The following is a 19,728-nucleotide window of genomic DNA, read 5'->3' on the forward strand; positions in this document are numbered from 1 at the left end:
TCCATGCTGTGAGTAAATTTTTGTGCAGATTCGTGTTCTATTCGACGCCTAGAATTCCGCATTCAAACTGTCGGTCAAACAATGGCGATGTTTACATATTATCCTTCGTATTACCTCGCTGTCACGTTCGGCGTATAAGATGGGTCGACCACTGTGGGTCGCAATTGCAGTTGACTCCCTGCCCTTCCATCTTAGTATGATATCACTGATTGTTGAACTGGGATGGCTCAATTTGTCAAATAGATAGGCTTTGAACATTGCAGTCTATTACAATACCTCTTTCAAACTCCGTCAGTTACCTTCTCGCATATTTCACCCGAACACAGTTACGCTGGTGTGGGAGTATCATCATATTCCTCCAGCCCGACGCAGCTTGTCCATTGATATCGCTGACTTTTTTCCTCGGAGCGTGGTACAGAGAGTTGCAATTTACTGCATCACAAAATTACTAACGAATATTAAGAAAACCAACTCTTAGTTGGTTTTCTTAATATTCGTAACATCTCCACAGTAGTTGACCTAATTCTGATCTTGTTAAATAACGCTAACTCAATGGCAATTTGAGCAGTAAGAATAATGTTTGAGATTTCAAAATTCTAGGTTTGTGTACATCTGTCAGAAAGTTTTGAAGGCAATTTCATTCGAGACCGAAATCTGAATCGTTTATTTCTCTTTGTGGAAGCGATTTAAGGATAAAGACTGCTTATGAATTTGTCTATTCTATGCATATATTTCTTACAAACTGCAGGTAGTTGTGTGCAGAATTTAATGCTTGTAAATAAATATTAGTTTATCAAGTTCCATAGTGCTGAGATAAACGATTCAATGTATAAAACTCATTTGTAGATCACCAAAATGTACTAAGTAGACACAGTAAAATACGATGAACCTTTGTTTCCAGTACAATTGATGCAAAAGTAATTTGCGTTAAATTCAAACTACATTTTCATCAAAAGTAGTGTCAATGGAATTCAATTTATTTAATAGGCTACTGTTTGTTTAGTTTAAAAGGTAGAACATCTTAAATCACCTTTCTTGTATGCTGAGCAAGTACAAAAAAATATAAATAAGATTCTAATTACTGCTCGTTAACACTTGGCCTGAATATTCTGAAAAAGGACCAACATTAAAGAAGAAAATCTTTTGGTTATAAAGCAGCCAGCTTTCTTTTTACCAATGGCTTGAAATTCTACTTAAGAATCTAGAGTAAATTAATGTTTTTTCGTTTGTTTGTTTGTTTTTGTTTTGACAAAACATCTGAGGGAAGCCATTAATTGGTATCAGAATTGTTATAGGTTTGCAGAAGCTTAAAGGCTCATATTTCTTTTAGAGGCAAATCCTTTCTGGGATATTTAATCGCCGAAAGCCACTAATTTACGAAACGTTTTCTTAACTAGAACTGTTAAGACTGGTTAGCTCTGAAAAGGATAAGTTTCTTGGGTCTGTGATTAAACAAAAGTTTACGAGGAAGTAAATTTAAAATTAATTACTTACACAGTCAAAAAATCACTTAAAAAACAAAATTTATTATAAGAATCAGTTTTTCCCCACATCTATTCTGGTTTCGTGGGAATTGCAACTTAATAAACAACCCGAGAATTTTAACAGTATACACTCATTGTTCATATAATTTTCAAGGATTGCAATAGAAGAACAGCGAGTATATACTATCTTAAATCCTGTTCATCTTTGGCTTTAACAGAGCGAAAAACAAAGGAGGAAATTTTAATGAATCAAGCGAAACTTTATTCGCTGAATCAGAACCGGTCTCAATACGAAGCTGCAGCAATTCGATAGACATTTAATTAAAGATACTTTATCATTCATCACTTCCGGCAACAACAGGGAACTCTTCTTTAAGACTCACCATACTTCTTCGAAGAATTCTAAAATACCATTTACCAGGAACACCACGTTCAATAACTGTCTTTGGATCCTGACATGTTAACGTCTCCAGACTTCGATTCTTATATGCTATTCGCTCGTAAAGGTTTAGGGTAACTGTTTTAAAACAATAAACAAAGTTTCTACTATCATACAGTATACTTGAATAAGGGTGGAAATACTTATAAGTAGAAGACTTGGGGAAAATAATTACTTTTTCATCACTTCTAGAATATCTGAATTAGCTCTCTGCTTTTAAGATCGATATGATATCTATCTAGCAGGTTAACATAATGTTTGGTTTTGAGAAGTTACCACATAGAATTCATGTCATATCAACTTTTTATTAGTAAAAACGGACTTGCCTTCTTCCATTCGTACAGACTTAGCACTTCCAGATTTATGTTTATAAAAGAACTTTCAGGGTTCAAAATGTGAAGTATATGCTAGTTGATTAATGATGCTAATCAAGTTCTTACGGTTGTAGGACACTGTCATTCATAAATTAAAATAAGCCAAAATATACAATACGAATATATCGCTAGATGCCGAACAAAAACAAATAAAGTAGAATAAAAATTAAGACAACAACCGGCGAATCAACTCTCAGCTTGATCGTTTTAAGTAGGATACGTCTACAGTATATTGTTGTTAGAGTTCTGTAGATCCACATTATCATTTAGATAATCGTAAACACAGTAGTAGGATCCACATCTCCGAAGTGTGCTGCAATGTATTCTGAAATCCAGAAGGGTCCATTACCTCTGGTATCTCTTCGGGGATGAACAATACATTATAGCTGAATGCTTCTTATATCTCGTAAAGAGATACTCTTTTATAGCTAAACTCGAAAATTCGCCTTTATTCATAATATTTATCTTCTCTCAAACAAATTCGTGTAACATTCCTCTCTTTAAGATAGCAGTGATAATAACAGAACACTTTGTAGTAAAACTAAACACACAGGTAATCGCATTCACATTGTATGCTGTGCAGCTTATCTTCAATATGTAAACGCTATACCTGATTATTTGACGAAGATACCTGAATTAGCTTTTGACTCACCAAATAGTTTGTTTCGATATTATCTTCGAAATTATTCTGGAGTATTTGGTTGTAAGATCGTTTGGTTTCGTTTAGGATGACTGTTTATATTGAAACTTAACCGCAATGCCGTTGCCGCTATCTTCTGTCCATGGTAAGCTCTCCAATATCACTACCACTACAAAATTATTAGAGAGAGATAAATGCAAATACCAACATATCTAGTAAACAGCTACTAGATTACACTATAGAACAAACATGCTTCATTACGGATTCCAGCTCACATCCTTATCCAATATGTTCATATTATTTTCACTTCACTCAATGAAATCAATTTAGATCTGGGACCAACTAAGTGATGTTGTGCGCAAACTTCTCAGTGAATTCACTCAAGTATACTTTGGTCAAACAAACTGAATTGATCTAAAACAGAACATAATCGAGACATCCATTCGTATGGAATAATGACTTCCAAACAATTCCTGAGTTCGTGAATTCGATTTAAATTCCTTGTCTGTTTAACAAAAGAAATAAGAGCCCCTGAGCATTACTTAAAGGCTATTGAATCAAACAAAATATTATTTGAAACAATTATTTAGATTAAAAAAAGGAAGTAATTCGAATAATAACCTTCCTAACTAGGGGATGCTGCTTAATGTAACTAATTAGCACAGGTTTAATATTACTGCTAAAGATATAACAATTTAGTTTTTATCATGCAGTGAAATATTATTATAATTATTATTAAAATGACAAATTATTTTGCTCATACCTACCTCTTGTGCCTTTATAAGTTTCATCTACAATATGAGAGAAAAAATTGCGACAGCAGGGTTTTATGTTTTCACAACAACTGAACCAATTTTCATAACCCCACTTACTATTTATCGTAAAACTTCCCTTTCGACGAGCATATTGCTCCAGACTCATAGCTATCGATTGATATGTTGGTGACTTTTCATAAATAATGCTGAATTTTGTCCATCCATAGTAACGAAGCAATGCAATCACTGACTTCACTACCTATAACCAAAGTAAACAGGTGTTTGAATTCAAATAAGTTAATATTTTATACTTCAGACAAAATCAGAAGTAATACAATGTTGATTAATGTAAGCGAAATGAAAAACAATCAAAAACAGATATAGGTTTTATTATACATTTGTAACGCCTTAAAATTCCACAAAATTATTTTATTATTTCAATAACTAATTTAGTAGTTTTGGAACACCTCTTCAGGTTTAATATAAAGGCACATCACATAATTATGTTTCCATTAAAAAAAAAAAGTCAGAACCTTTACGAAAAATTGCCTGCTGCTTAAATATTACCTCAGATAATTAGATAATAATTTAATCTCCAATTATTCATATACCGAATAAATGAATGAATGGTCACGAAAATATAAAAAGAAATGCTTTGGCGTATAATGCAAATAACCTTCTTTCAACCATTTGATAAACAACTCGCGTGTATTTTTGTGTTCAAGAGATAGCGTTAATTGGATTAATGAAATGGAGTACGTCATTTCCAGATTAACTGAGGCAAAAGTATGATCCAATGATATACAATGAAACCAAAAGAAAACTTCTCTCCCTCATCTCGTAAATGAAAATAATTTGCCATTTCTTAGAAAAAACATTGATTTTTAATGAAGCAAATTACACACAAATACAGTAAAAAGGGGACAAAAACGTCTACAATCCACTGCTTTAATTAATTTAATTATTTCATATGTCTGAATTTCTGTGCATGAGACGCTCATGAATTCTATCACTACATTTCTAAAATTAATTAAATCTTCATTCTTAAATAGGAAACATTTTTCTCCTTTTATAACGAAGATTTCATTAAAAGGGTTTTTCTGAAACATTTTATCCGAGGTATGCTCTAATACTAGTTTGTTTCAGATGCTTTATTTGAACATTAATCAATTCTTAGGTATAACAAATAACAGGAACTAAAAATAAAAGCATTTGAATGAAAATTGAGCATTGCATTTCTTATAAAAAAAAAAAAACAGTACTTCTCATTCCATTCAAATTATGGAAATGTTTTTGGAAAATATGAATAAATTTCTCTATTCTGGCAATTGTCTCTTAACAAATGACATTTATGAAGAAATTCCATACTAATGCAGCTTTTGAACATTAAAAAATAAGTCTTTGATGACTAGAACCTTTATAGTGCAAAGAAACTCTTGATTTACTAAACTCACTACCTGCCTGCCACTTGAAAAATTTCAACCAAAGTTCTCTTCGGACTAAGATTAGTCGGAATGAATTTTGATTAAATACGGCAGTACGGCTATTGAAGTAACACTTATCTACCACAGCCTCAGCTAGATAGCTGCCTCTCCAAACAGACCTTGTCGGAACTAAAATAGAACCAAAAACGAAGAGGACAAAGGACCTCCAAGGATAACATTAATATAACTATGAAGATATGTAACAAAGAAATAAAGATAGTTGTATTGAAACCGCCTCGAGAAAAGAACAGTTTTTTTACTGATATAGTAATAACAAGGATCTCTCATAGGGCGGGCCTACCGTTCGAGAGAAATCCTCCAGGTAAAAAGTCAAAAGGTATCAGCAAAATAAAAACATGAAAGTTGAGCCTTGCTTCTCACATAACGAGTGAAATTTATGGAGTGTTATGGCAACAAACTGATTTGGCATACATCCGAAATTTCAAAGCTACTTCAGAAATGTTACCCCCCCCACACACACACACATACAGTAACAAAAATCAAGGTCTTATATTATACTATATCTGGTTATCTTTGATTAATCAACTAAATCATGCGGAATTTGGATATCACATTTCATTTGAACGCTACACCACCGTACCCTACAGCGGAATGATGCATCGGATTAAATGAGAACATTAAAAAATGAGAAAATTAGATGAGAACATCTTTTAAGTATTTTATAAAACTTTTAGCACATCACTTTAACATTATCATGGAATTATATAAATAAAGTGGATATTAGACCCAGAATGTAATAACTATAAAAGATTCGTAAAAATAAGTTGACCGGAGAGCTTACTGGAATACACTCCCAGGCATTCGCAAGTTGCCTTAGCGCGGACTACTTAGAAAACATATGGGCAGCCAAAGAGTCTATATATTCGCTTTCTATTAGAACCAACCAGTTCGAAACAGCTGTCAGGCCAGTGAAACCTTATCAAAATTGACTAATAAGAAAGCGAATATGTTTTCTAAGTAGGTCGCATTCGTGAATGCCGGTGAGTGTATTCCCGTAAACTCTCTGGTCAACTTACCCTACGAAACTTTCATAGTGTTCTGCATTCGGCTTTGAAATAATGCGGGATCTAATATCCGCTTTACTAATTTAATTTTGCATCGCCGAACTGAAGCCTTTTGGCTCTTTATTTTAGTAAATTATCATGGAATTTTGTATGAAAGGTAAACATGATACATTTAGTATCTTGTGTTGGTTATGGGTTAGATAAACCGCAAAACTCTACTGTAAAGATCCATTTGGAATCCAGAAGCGATCTCAGGCCTAGCTCAATCAGGCTGGATCTCCAACCTCAAGATGAAATTTACCTACCACCTAAAGCATTCATCAACATCTATACCTACAGCGTGATGAGAAGTCATTGGCTTTTGTTTTAGAGCTGCTATGCTATCCACTTAAGTAGACTGGTTACCTCGTACCTAAGTGGATGAAGAAATAATTGTGTGCCTATAACTGGATTTATACTTCCTTATACACAGATTTGAAATTGCAAAAAATAAAATAAAATAAAATATGCAGCAGAAATAAGAAATTAAAACATGTCCGCCTAACTCTACGGTAGCGGTTTTCAATACGACATTCTTTCATTGTACTTTTGCTTGATATCAGTCTTGAGATCAAGATGTCCATATTTAAATATTCGTACCGAGTATTTTTTATACACTGAATGCTATAATAGTCCCTAAAGTGCACCCCATATTTCCTTCTGTAAATGAATTTAGCAGTGATATACGAAAAAACCTAATAGCTGAAAGGTAATAAGAAAAAATACTTAGAATAATTGAAAGAAAAAAAAAAACAGGCTGAAAGTAACTGACTCATCTGATTAGAAAGTATTATACAAAATTATTTCTATTAATAATTTTGGTCATATTGAATCCAGATCGTTGCATTAATCAAAAGACCAATGCAAGTATCAGGCGGAGGAATATTTAAGGACTACTGATTTCTTATCTTTGACAGCGTATGTTTATGCTGCTACATTTTAAGAGCTTAATTGGCGAAAGGGATGGCAATGTGTATACAAACAGTAACATCATATAAATCCCACTGAAGAGAACCGTACTATTAATGACTCGTCCCATCACGACTCCATTGCAGGAGGTCAGAGAAGCAACGTGACTTGAAAATGTACATCTCTTACAAGGAAAACCGGCATTATGACATGCACTATAAATTTATTATACGTCAAGACCCTGCAGGTTTTGCTTATTTACATTTGAATTGAGTCGTTCAAAAGTTTTATTGGATGCAATAAATGAAATAACAAGACTTGATGAAAGATGGCATGTGAATGAGAAGAAGAATGTCCGAACAGGACAGTAGATCTTTCTTACTTCTTAAGCTTACAGTGTGTGACATAGTTGCTTTTCCAAAATGACTGACGATTTACATTTTATTAAGACAATAAAAAGTATAAGTTTCTGTACACGTGAACACTAGAGTATAGAATACCCTTATTGAAATTTAACAATAATACACGATAATCAAAACTTTTACTTATTAAAAAATAATACAAAACTGCATTGACAACTATGTCCATGTAATTTTGTAAATAATATAAAACTGCAATGACATAGTAACACGCATCCTATTCGATGCGTGTTACTATGTCATCGATGTTTGTTATATTTCTTAGGAGAATCAATTTCATACACCGGTGTCTATAGCCAACTTGGTTATTGAAGAGCAGAACTTGCTAGGGTAAAAAAAATTGTGGTTTGTTGAGCAAGTGTCTAGATTTTCAAACAATTAGATCACCCACTGTACTAAAATGTACAGCGTGGATATGGTGAACATATCCTACTATCTCAGGAAATCAAAAATGCGACAACTTAGCGCATTAGTTCTCCTTTTAAATTCCAGCAAACGAAAGTCATTTTATTATTATTATTAAGAGGCCTCCTGGGAGTCAGAGACTCATCGAGGGAGGCCACACACACACACAAGCTATCCTACTTATTCTTGAATTCATTCACACTGCTTGCACTCACAACATCCAAAGGCAATCCCTTACAATCAATCACCACCCTATGAGAGAACAATCTAGCTCTCATACCCTTCTTGGCGGCCTTTATTCATTCTTCCAAGGATGCCCTCTCGTCCTTTCCCCACCCTCCATAAATTGAAAAATTCTATTAATTGAAATCCTGTATGATCCTTTCAGAGGTTTGTAAGTCTCAATCATATCATCACCTCCCTTTTCTCCTGTTTGCTAGTGTCTGCAGTCTTCAAGTTCTCAATCTGTCTTCATATTCCACAATCCTGATATCATTTTTAACATCCTCCTTTGCACCTTCTCCACTGCATTAGAATCACAACGGAAACCAAGAGACCAGACTTGCGCACAATAGTCCAAGTGAGGTCTTATCAAGGCCTTGTAGAGAGGCAAAATAACATCCTTATCTTTACATGTGAACGTTCGGTTGAGCATTGAAATTATCTTTTGAGTTGTATTTGCAATCTTTGCCACATGGCCCCTGAACTTCAACTTTCTGTCTATTACCACTCCAAGATCCCTAGCCTCATCAGTTTCTTCTAGCCTAATCCCACCAATATAATATGAAATTGGATATCTAATCATGCCTATAGTGAAAGACTTTACCTTTACTCAAATTACTTAAACTGACACCCGATTTTCCGATGCCCACAATTCCAGCCTATTCAATTCATTCTGCAAGTTCTGCATATCAGAAGAATTCCTGATTATCTCCCCTATCTCAGCATTATCAGCAAATAGCTAAATGTCTCTTGTGAAATCCTTCCCAATATCATTAATGTACAGATTGAATAACAGTGTACCAAGCACTGATCCTTATGGTACATCATTTGTCACCTTAAACCTTGCAGCCTCAGATTCCCCATATACCACTTTTTGTTATCTGTCAGTCAGTCATCCTCTTATCCATACTAATATTCTATAACTCAAACCTATTTTTTCCAATTTATGCACCAGTCTATGCTGTATTCCGTCAAAAGCCTTAGCAAAATCCAAAAGTGTCATGGTATCCATTCCCCTTGTCTAGTTCAATGGCAACATTGTTATAGAACGTGAGCAAGTTGCTAAAACATGACCTTCCCCATAATAAACCCATGTTGTTCATTGCAAAGTAGAGATTCACTGTCAACCCATTTCTGAATGCGAGCCCTGACCAATTTTTCCAAAATATTCACCACCACTCCTAAGATACTAATTGATCGATAGTTGAATACATCGATCTTTGCACAATGGAATTACCATACATTCCTTCCATTTCTGCGGAATCTTCTCTGTTTTGAGACTCATATTAAACAGCCTGGTCAAAGGAATAGCCAGTTCAGCTGAACGCTCTTTTTATCACTAAGTATCGATTTCATAAACTTTGCCACTGAAATAGTCCAGTTGAAATATAAATTTATGACAGTTTACTTATTTTTAGTAAACCCCAAAATCCCAAATTTGAATGAAACAAACAACTAACTATAAGTTACATATACGTTTTAATTTTATTTGCGAAACTAATTGACTTAATCCTTGCAACATCACTGCAACCATTTCACTCAATTTCTCCCGTCTGGGTGGAAATGAGATGAAATGTTTTTTGAACATCAGCCATTTGAGTACAGAAGTCTTTTTGTACTCAAATGGCTGTACTAAAATTTACAAATAATTTTAGTACAGATTTCCAGAGGTTTTTTTTTCACATTGTTTTCTCAAAATCTGAATATTTGTGGGCTTATTGACCCCCCCCCCCAAAAAAAAAAAAAACTGTTTAGTATTCATCTTATATACCGCCCGGTAAGTGATATATAGTTACGATGGCCATCTGGAAATAAATTATAGGATAGGAAATAAATCGAAGAAAGAGATGCCCTGCAGTCTCTAATTATAGTTTTTCCCTACACAGAGAGCCATAATAAAAAGTGTAGTCAACTTGGATGTTTATGCCAATATGACGGTATAAATATACCCACTGAGCTAGAAAAATAGAAATTTAAGTAACTCAGTGATCAATTTGGCCACCAACTCATTGCTAGATATTTACAAAAAAGATTATGGTTGATTATCCTCCTTCCTTGTCGCCTTTAATGATAGCTTCCCAGGACGATTTACGGTGAAGTTATTGGTTATGTAACTGCTGATAGACGACCACACAGAAGTACTTTGTGAGATGGTGGTCGATGAGTAAGAAAATGTTAATATTAATCTCATGTCTGCGAAGGCAAAAGTTCGCCCAGTATTGCGCAGTATATGAAAATGGCTACTGCTATATTTTATATATTCCTATTGAAAGTTCTTTTATTTTTAAATAGCGGATTTAAATCTTTTAACTAATATCATTTAATTCAGACTCTTACAGACAGTACTATTAGTTTCATTTTTAAATTATACAATGCTTCTTACTAATTTTGTGATAGTTTACGAGGCACCATAAGACTGGTTTAAAATATAGTAACTGAATTTTCTTTATATTTCGAAAAACAAAAATACCTGCATAGTTTTTTTAATAGAAAGTGTTCACATTGAAATAACCAGTATTGACTATTACTAGACCTGTTTTTTTTTTATCTACTTGCGTTAATAGATGACCATTGTTCTATTAAACTATCAATAATAATAATGTTCAAACCCCTCTAGATACCATTCCAAATGATGATATTTGAAATCTGTTATCAAGGTAATATTTTTCATATCTTAAGCATTGAACTGTGATATAAATGTTAAAAATAAAAATATGTATATTTAAAAGAATAAATGGTAACTATTTCGATTGTTTTAGTAAAGTATATGAGTAATTTGTAGCACATATGATAATATTAATCTACACTCCTGAAATGGTAGAATATTTTCCTAAAATCGACCCTTCAACCATTTTGTAGATCCTTTTTAAAAAGGTTTCTGATTTGATAACCTTTAGGAATAAAATCGATTGGTTTAAATTAATTATGGCATTACAAAATGAGCAAAAACGTTGCATTTCTTTATGGAAAAGTGTGTGTTGGAGTCATTTTTATCTTTGCTATAAAAGTTTAGACGTACCAACACAAGGTTTGTATAATACGTCTCTTTCTATAACTATACTGTTCTCAGCAGATGTCCAAGAGCAGGAATTATAAAAACTGAGATGAAGAAAGAAAATGCCCTCAGGTGCTCAGAATACAACATTATTTTGATACTATGTGATGTTCTATACACAGTGTAATAATAGTATTAAAACTTTGTTATATAATATATTAAGCTGTAGTAGCACTGAAAATAAATATCCTTATATTATTAATTTTTATATGGTTCCTACCTACCAATTTTTAGTAAACCTATAGTACATTTTTACCGTGAATAGGCTAAACTGTTTTCAGTTTAGATTTATCCTTACTCGCAGAAGATATGAAACTTTTAAGAAATACTCTGTAACTACTTACTATGGTGGCCGGAGGATGGGTGCGAGCAAATGTAGAATAGAACTGCTTCTTGGATACCTTAACATCGGAACACATCTGTAAATTAAGCAAAGAGGAAAATAAGATAATTTATTGGAGACCATTACGATGAGTTTTAATTCATAAAAAGGTGTAAAAGAAACATATGAACTGAATAAATTAAATAACCACTTCTCTATAATAATCGTTTAATAGGTTCCTTATTAAAAAAAAAAGTTATTCTTCACAACACGCTTTATGGAAGCAGTAATATATTTTTCAGCCCTTCCTGAAATTGGATGCTGATGGTCTGTAAGGCTAAATATATTAATAATACTGGACGGACTCGCTCCGACAGGAGTACAATGTCATTATCCAAATATAAAGATAAGTAATTCTCTCTTTCAGTTTGCAGACATGAATAACTTAATTATTCTAATATTAGAATCTAGAAAATTATCCTTTTCATGGAGAAAAATTCACCTTTTTTTGACGCTAATGTTGCCGAATTTAAGTTATTCAACTACGTAATATAACTTTAAAAATAAACACATTTTAAAATCACATTTTCAAAAGCTATTATGAACCTATTAACAGTTATATCACGTCCTTAACTCTAAAATGCTGTCCGTTTCCAATAGAAATAAAGAAATCGGAGAACATGTTGTGTATGCGTGTCTGAGAAGTATTAGTTCGTATTCATTTCTGACCTTTAGACGACCGAAGAGACGAATGGGTTGAGCAATTTTGATTGAATTATAGGAGCGATGTAGTAGAGATTTCAGACAGTACTTGCATGAGTTTCTACAGAAAGCACTGGAAAACAAGTGCGTACTCGCATTGAATTTACGATGAAGATTTCAATAACGGTAGGTATTGAGAATGGTAAATAAAAACTTGTATCAGAAATTCTTCAGTATTGTGTTTCGTGAATGGAGAAATTTGATTTTAGAGAACAGCAAGTTTCAAATATAACACGCGTATCAACATAATCTATAATTAATTCCCCTTATAAACGAGTGTTCACTGTTTTCTACATCACGTTGTTAATAAAATAGATTTATTTAAAGAGGAGATTTTTAATCCACCTCTTTTTCTAACAATTATTTTTTTTTATTTATTTCCGAGTGTACCTAGATATTATTATATGCACAAGGGTTCACTCCAATTGGTGCAATGATCTTAACTCTTTCTTTCAGAATCCAAATAATCACTGACTCAAGATCAAAATACAAAATAAACACATTTAATATAACAAAATCAATATATACACTTCAAACAAATATTACATAACTACAAATTAATTGAATCCAAGGCCATTTTAAAAATAAACTTACACTTAAGACTAAACACTTTGTCTTCACAATGACAAAATGTTCATAGTTTCTCTCTGTCAAGGCCCTTTTCCGAAGATATATGACTTTATTCACAGGATCCTTTTTCTTCACTCATGTAGCACACATTTAATTCACGATTCCTTTTTCGGAATATACTATTAATTTTCCTCTGTCACATAAAAAAAAAAACTCAGGTTCCTCTGAATCTAAATATCTGCCGGTCTGTGTTCTAAATTCCTTTCGAACGCTGTCAATCACACATCAAACTTCTCGGCGAGCATGCGCACTCCTTGAAAATGGCAAGCGAGAAACTAGGTATAATGGCACACGTTGTCTCCGTTAGCGACAATGCCTTCATAAAACACAACTTTTGATCATTTTAAATTACAATAAAATTCTTGTAAGTAATACAAATATTAAATCCAATAAGTACATAAATTTTTAACTGCTTTACATATCATTTTTGACATAACGGGCACATCGCAAGTGCCGACAATGCGTGTTATGAAACTAAAACTAATAAACATACTGACATAAACAATACGTAAAAATATTCAGAATTTTAAATTATGATTATTTTTACAACGTTATGTACATTATTCATAATTTACATAATGCATGTAGCAAAACAGAGCACTATCTGCTTATTTCAAAACTGCATTTATGTTTGAAGTTATATTACGTAATTGAATATCTTAAATCATGCAACATTGGCCTCAAAAGGTGAATCTTTTCTCTCTCATATGTGGATGACGATTGGACAATCACTTGCGGGTCAAACAGATTCTTTAACTTCAATGGGTGGCCTCGTGTACAGTTTATTCTTGCCATGGTAGAGGTACTTTCTTGAAGACTTGAGGTAACTTCTTGCCTTGCTTCATGTTTCCTGTAATTCATTCAAAAATTCATACAGAATTGAATGCAATTTATGCGTTGATTAATGTTCTAAAAATTAAAGAAGGAAGATGGAAACTGATGTCCAATCAAAAGAGTTCCCCCGATATCTTTTCTTCGGAAATAGATAAGATCCCATTCGCTGTGTTTGCAACATGGTTGTCAAAAGTTTTTAATACCTTTGACACTTGCCCGTCTTAGCGATTCCATATTCTTCTTACCGGAACTAAGAGGATTAACTTGTGCAGAGTACATACTCGATTTTCTTAGAATTTTGAGTTACGTTCGTTCATTCAACCAAACCAGACTAGGTGTCAAGGTAATAAAAATGAGATAATCCCCTCAATTTTCTTCAAAATTCTTGAAGACCTAAGCAATTCATTTTCTTAAGACAGCTAATTTTTAATAAAGTATAAAGCTATATTTTAAAACAGTTACAACATTCTTTGTTTTTATGTAAACATTGATGTGCTTTATTGTCTTGTTCACAACACTGTTGAAGATAGATCGTAGAGGGGAAATACCAAAAGAGGAAATCCTGAAAAAAAAAAGGTGCTGAAGAAATTTTTGCCTCGAAAAACATTCGTGGATTTCAATCAGTTTAAACAAAAATTATTACTCATTTCTTTAATATTTGTGATTCTATGAATGTTTATTGTGTAAATTACAGATTTCTACCCGCTATCTACATACATTTGATTAAGTTAGCTCAAATACAAAATGTTGAGAATCACAGTGTAAGATGGTTAGACCTTAACAAGTGCAAAAAAATTAAACTAATCCATTTGGTAGTGCAACACTGAAGCAACTCATAGTAAGGGTGGAGCAAGCTCCGATCACTATTCTTGGTATTTACCCATAATGTGAACCCAGCTCCTTGGAGCTGTATTACTGTTCTACATTATGAGAGAAGGTCACTACCCAGACCGGTTTCAACCTTTATTGAGGTCTCATCAGTGAGTAAAAATGGGAGTTCATGTCTCTCATCATCGGAACGAAAGGTAGAGTATGATAGTAAGAGATAATAAAGAGGTCTCAGTCAACCTGTTTAGCTATGTAACCAAGAGGTTGTGGGTAAAGGGTCCGTACATATGTCATCTCTTCTCACCTGTTCTGAAAAAAAACTTTAAACGTACTTTACTTTACCCCATTGCTTAAACTAAATTTAACCAGGTGTCTGAAGATGTCATCTCTTAACACCTATTGCTCTATATATAAAAACGCGACTTAAATTAAATTAAACCAAGTGTCTGTAGATGTCTCCTGTTCCTACAAGAAAGAAAAACTGAAAACATTTTAAACTTAAATTATATAGGATTGCATTTTGGAACTTAACTGATTAGCTCAGTGCCGAATTAAAGGGATTCATTGTTTTGAAGGGCGACTGAGGTCAGAAAAAAAACCAGAGAACGGAGATTTGGGGGAGGCCTGGCCCGAGTGATGCAGCTCACGAGGAGCCGCACCGCCTCGACGTAAGCCTTCGCTGCTCGGGTTCTCAGGCCGACCCCCTCCTGTTTGTTGAACTGTAAGACCTGTGGATTACCTTATAGAAAGAGACAGGGTTTTATTTGCCTCTGTATAAGGAAACATATTATGGGTGGTTTGCACCATTTGTTTACAAATTTGTAATCGCCTAGGAGATATAGAAAGAGACAGGGTTTTATTTGCCTCTGTATAAGGAAACATATTATGGGTGGTTTGCACCATTTGTTTACAAATTTGTAATCGCCTAGGAGATATAGAAAGAGACAGGGTTTTATTTGCCTCTGTATAAGGAAACATATTATGGGTGGTTTGCACCATTTGTTTACAAATTTGTAATCGCCTAGGAGATGCCTTTCTTGGGCTGGAAACTTTGGCAGATGGAATAGAGCCCGCTTACGACTCTTGCGTAGATTACGCTTTTGTCCTGTGTCTCGGACTTTTTCCGCACTTTGCAGATGTGATGCTTGATCACGTCGATCAGAAAAATTATGAATTTTTGGAGTACAAAATTAAAAGAAGTGTCCTACCGTTTCAACACTCTGGCAGAAGTCACAGAAGGGGTCGCACAGACTTGGTCTATAGCGGGACTTGATCAGTTTCACAGGGAGTTGTCCGTAGGCTATTCGCCATGCTAAATCCCTGTGAAACAGCTGCCCCCCAACTATTCCTGATGTTTTGGAATAGGATTTCCATATTTGTATCTAAATTTGGCTTATCACATCTGGAAAGCTAGAAAAATTCCCAGCATACTGCTTATGATTTTAATTTTAATATACCCTACTATAGGAATTTCCAAGAAGGTGTCATAATAAATTACTAAATATATGAAGAGCCAAAGGCTTCAATTCGGCGACGTAAAATTATTTAAATTAAGGGATATTACATCCCATATTGTTTCATAGCCGAAAAAAGAAACTCAAAGAGTTTCATGCCGAATATAGAAACTATATAAAGTTCGGCGAGTCCAAACTGATGAGAAAATACCTGGATAGTGCAACATATCACCCATTTGGTAGTGCAACACTAAGGCAACTCATAGTAAGGGTGGATCATAATACCAAGAATAGTGATCGGAGCTTGCTCTACCCTTAGTATGAGTTGCCTCAGTGTTGCACTACCTTAAGGGTCAGTTGCTGCAGTATCCAGGTATTTGCTTACGCTTGGACTAGCCGAACTTTATATAGTTTCTATATTCGGCATGAAACTCTTTGAGTTTCTTTTTCGGCTGTTAAACAATATGCGATGTAATATCCCTTAATTTAAATAATTTTACGTCGCCGAATTGAAGCCTTTGGCTCTTCATATATTTAGTAATTAAACTAATCATTATATTTCTAGAGGGAATTGTCAATTATACTTAGAAGACAGTTTCAGAAATGGTTGCATATGATATCGTATGGACGACAGCATGATTTCTTAAGGGAATTTTATTAATCTTGTTCCCATCTAAGTTCGCTAATTCTGTCCCTTTCTATCACTGAATATGCCACAAGAAGCCGTTTTTTGATGTTGAGCTCAATGTTATAATGGTCTACAACTATGAAATATAAACAGTTTTTTTTTTTTTTTGCTCCACTTATATTTGAGCATTATTTTTCCCAATACGAGAATATGAATTCAGAGTACGTTTAAAACTTATGGGATGAAAATGTTTAGCTTTTCGCGAAAAATAAATAAAATCAAGAGGAATATTGCATGATCACAAAAAATTACAAAGATCATTAAAAAAACTTAAGTCGTTTCAGTATTGAACGATAGCATTGTGATACTGGACGAGTGATAGTTATTAATCAAAATGTATCTTTAACTTAAATCGTTTAATTTAGAATTCCATGAAATTTAATTTTGAATTCTCAATTTTTAAGGTTGTCTGAAAATTTCGCAGCTGTGTCCTTCAGCCTGCTTCATCGTCTTAACTTCTATAAAACTAGATGACCTCTATCTATGTTGTTTTATAACAAAAATGCCAATCGTGTTAGGATAAATGAACAAAGCACGATACAGCGGATTCAGTTTTTGTTCGCAGAGGTTGATGCTTAAGACAGAAATAAGTGGTGGCATGTATAAGAATACGCTTCCTTGCTGAGAGTTATTAGCGAGTCTAAGGTGTGCCATTGGCGTAATCATCAGTGTGCAACAGCACTTTTTGCTAGTGCCACTGCTGTTCATCGTGTATACTAATGATAACGGAATAGAATGAAGAGTGCAAATGGATGGCGCTAATTTGGAAGCCATAGTTATGATACAGTCCCTTCAGATGAAATTTATTAAACTGGAACAGTGGGTAAATGAAAATGCATACCGTTTCAATATTGCAAAGATAAAGCACCTTACGTTTTGTATAGCCGACAGTTCGTTGCTGAGAAGACTAAAGGAATCTTGCAGAAAGAGCTTATATAATTTTGAAGAAGTTATGCTGGCGTATCTGTGAGTGCACTCTTTGTTAGCTTTTTTTTAAGCTTCTCTCGGAAGAAAAAGCCTGGGTTTAAATCCAATCGGGTCTTTGATGACGGCCATTAAAGCCCTAACTCGACTAATCTTCATAAGAGATTTTCACATAAAGATTAAGTCTCATATGAAATCTCCCTTTCACAATAAAATTTAAAAACGAGAAGAGATTTTTAAAAAAATTATATATTGGAGATATGGAAAATAACGAAATTATCGGCTTTTTTATCTTAGATATATAATTTTTGTCTGCAGATTCATCGACTACGAAAAATACTAAGTATATAAGAATGAATGTCATTGATCGCTAAATAATGGTGGAATTTGAAATCGAACTAGTTTAACAAAGGATTATTTGGGAGACTACAAGAGAAGAGTGTCTCATACGGTTTATGACAGACTTGTTTTATTCGATATTAAAACGTTATTTGCAGAATCTATCCGTAGTTGAGAATTGCGAAACAGTGATTTTAACCAAGAGTGTGCATTTCAAAGGCATTACTCAATGATTCTGTATACATGAACTGTATAATTCAGGTATGATTTGTGGTCTGGCTTTGGAGAAGAAATTCTTGATACACCAGTTTATTCCGGATCAAAAACACTGTGTGCATGCATCAAGTTCTTCTGTTTCAATCTTGTTACGATGGCACGCTTAGCAAAAATGTTACGACCACCGTTCGGTGAAAAGCGTCAAGTCGATTCAAGAGAAATAGATCCGATCAAATGTCAAGGCCACTGTGATCGAAATAAATGATCGATCAGTACGGCCTTGACATTTGATCTTCCTTGTTCTTGAATCAACTCTAAAGTTGTTTAGACGAATGTTGTAACATTTCACACGTTTCTGTGGTTATCGTGCCCAAATTTCTGCAAGACTTGGGAAACGCATTGCTTCTTCAACACAGTGCAGACAAGGGGGAGGGGGATATACCCCCACTTCAGATCAGTTCGCTGGAGTGACTTAATCTTCACTTGGTTTTCTGTACGCGGCATCAAGAGATTTCTTCAAATACCTCATATAATTGTCACTTCTTAGAAGTTTCTCTACAACGAAATCTAGCTGTTGATAAATCCTCGCATATAATACTATAGGCACGAGAGACAACACCTAGAACGGATGCGATGTATATTTGTTGTATATAAACATTTCATAAAGTAATTTAATGTTGTACCAAATTTAACGAATAAAAATATCGCCTACGAATAATCGAAATATAAACAAACCAAACACTCCCTTTTCAACTTTATATATATATTAATAATTAATATATAAGAATTAATATAAATTCTAGTATATTCAATTTTATCTCATAATTTCTAGTTTAAAGAGAAAAAATTATTGCGTTTCAAAATTAAACGCTGATTAAAAGAATAATTCATTTAAAATAAAGGAAAGAGATCGTCACAACTGGCGAAATATAAAACGACAAATGTTGCGTAATGTCCGTCACCCATAACACGTGGCAAGTGTTCGACAAACTAACCAGTTAGCGATTATATTTAGTAGTTCCATTACTTCAAGGTTTACCTCTTGCCACCTACCGTCTTCCCCTCCACTACTTCAGACTGCCTATTAGGAAATGTTACACGTACACACCCTTGTTTAGGTAATTGGTTTCTTTTTGGCAATTTTGCCAAGAAAAATTACGAATAGAGAATATGAATTTGGAAGTTGGTTTTTCATATATTATTGCGCTTTTGGAGTCTACAAAAATCATATTATGTTACAATAGCTATCTGAAACTTTTTTGTCTTGTCTTTATTGCGATATGAAAACAGGTTTATACAAAAAACCGAAATAGCATAAAGATGCTCATTCCTAGACTTAGACAATCTTCACCTGAATGCGCATGCGCACGATAAACAGCGGGAACGATACTTGTTCATGCAGAATATATATCTTGACATTGATTTTAAGTTAAAGCATGTTAACAATGCACTTTAACAGAGTTCTGTGTTAGTTGGAGTTT

At 33.8% G+C, this 19,728-nt stretch overlaps 1 protein-coding gene across 1 annotated transcript in view; it reads right to left on the reverse strand.

Annotated features, from left to right (window-relative positions):
* LOC150108978 (receptor-type guanylate cyclase Gyc76C-like) overlaps positions 1-19,728 on the reverse strand; it is a 276,890-nt gene that overhangs the window by 80,068 nt on the left and 177,094 nt on the right. Inside the window, exons 2-3 of the mRNA XM_090401394.1 lie at positions 11,595-11,669; positions 3,705-3,951 (exon numbers count right to left, since the gene is read on the reverse strand). Coding sequence (XP_090257520.1) covers positions 3,705-3,951; positions 11,595-11,669 — 322 coding nt within the window. The remainder of the gene's footprint in view (positions 1-3,704; positions 3,952-11,594; positions 11,670-19,728) is intronic.

The sequence above is a fragment of the Typopeltis vanoorti genome, chromosome 2, assembly GCF_054136105.1.
Source record: "Typopeltis vanoorti isolate ZY-2024b chromosome 2, IOZ_Tvanoo_1.0, whole genome shotgun sequence".
Taxonomy (NCBI): domain Eukaryota; kingdom Metazoa; phylum Arthropoda; class Arachnida; order Uropygi; family Thelyphonidae; genus Typopeltis; species Typopeltis vanoorti.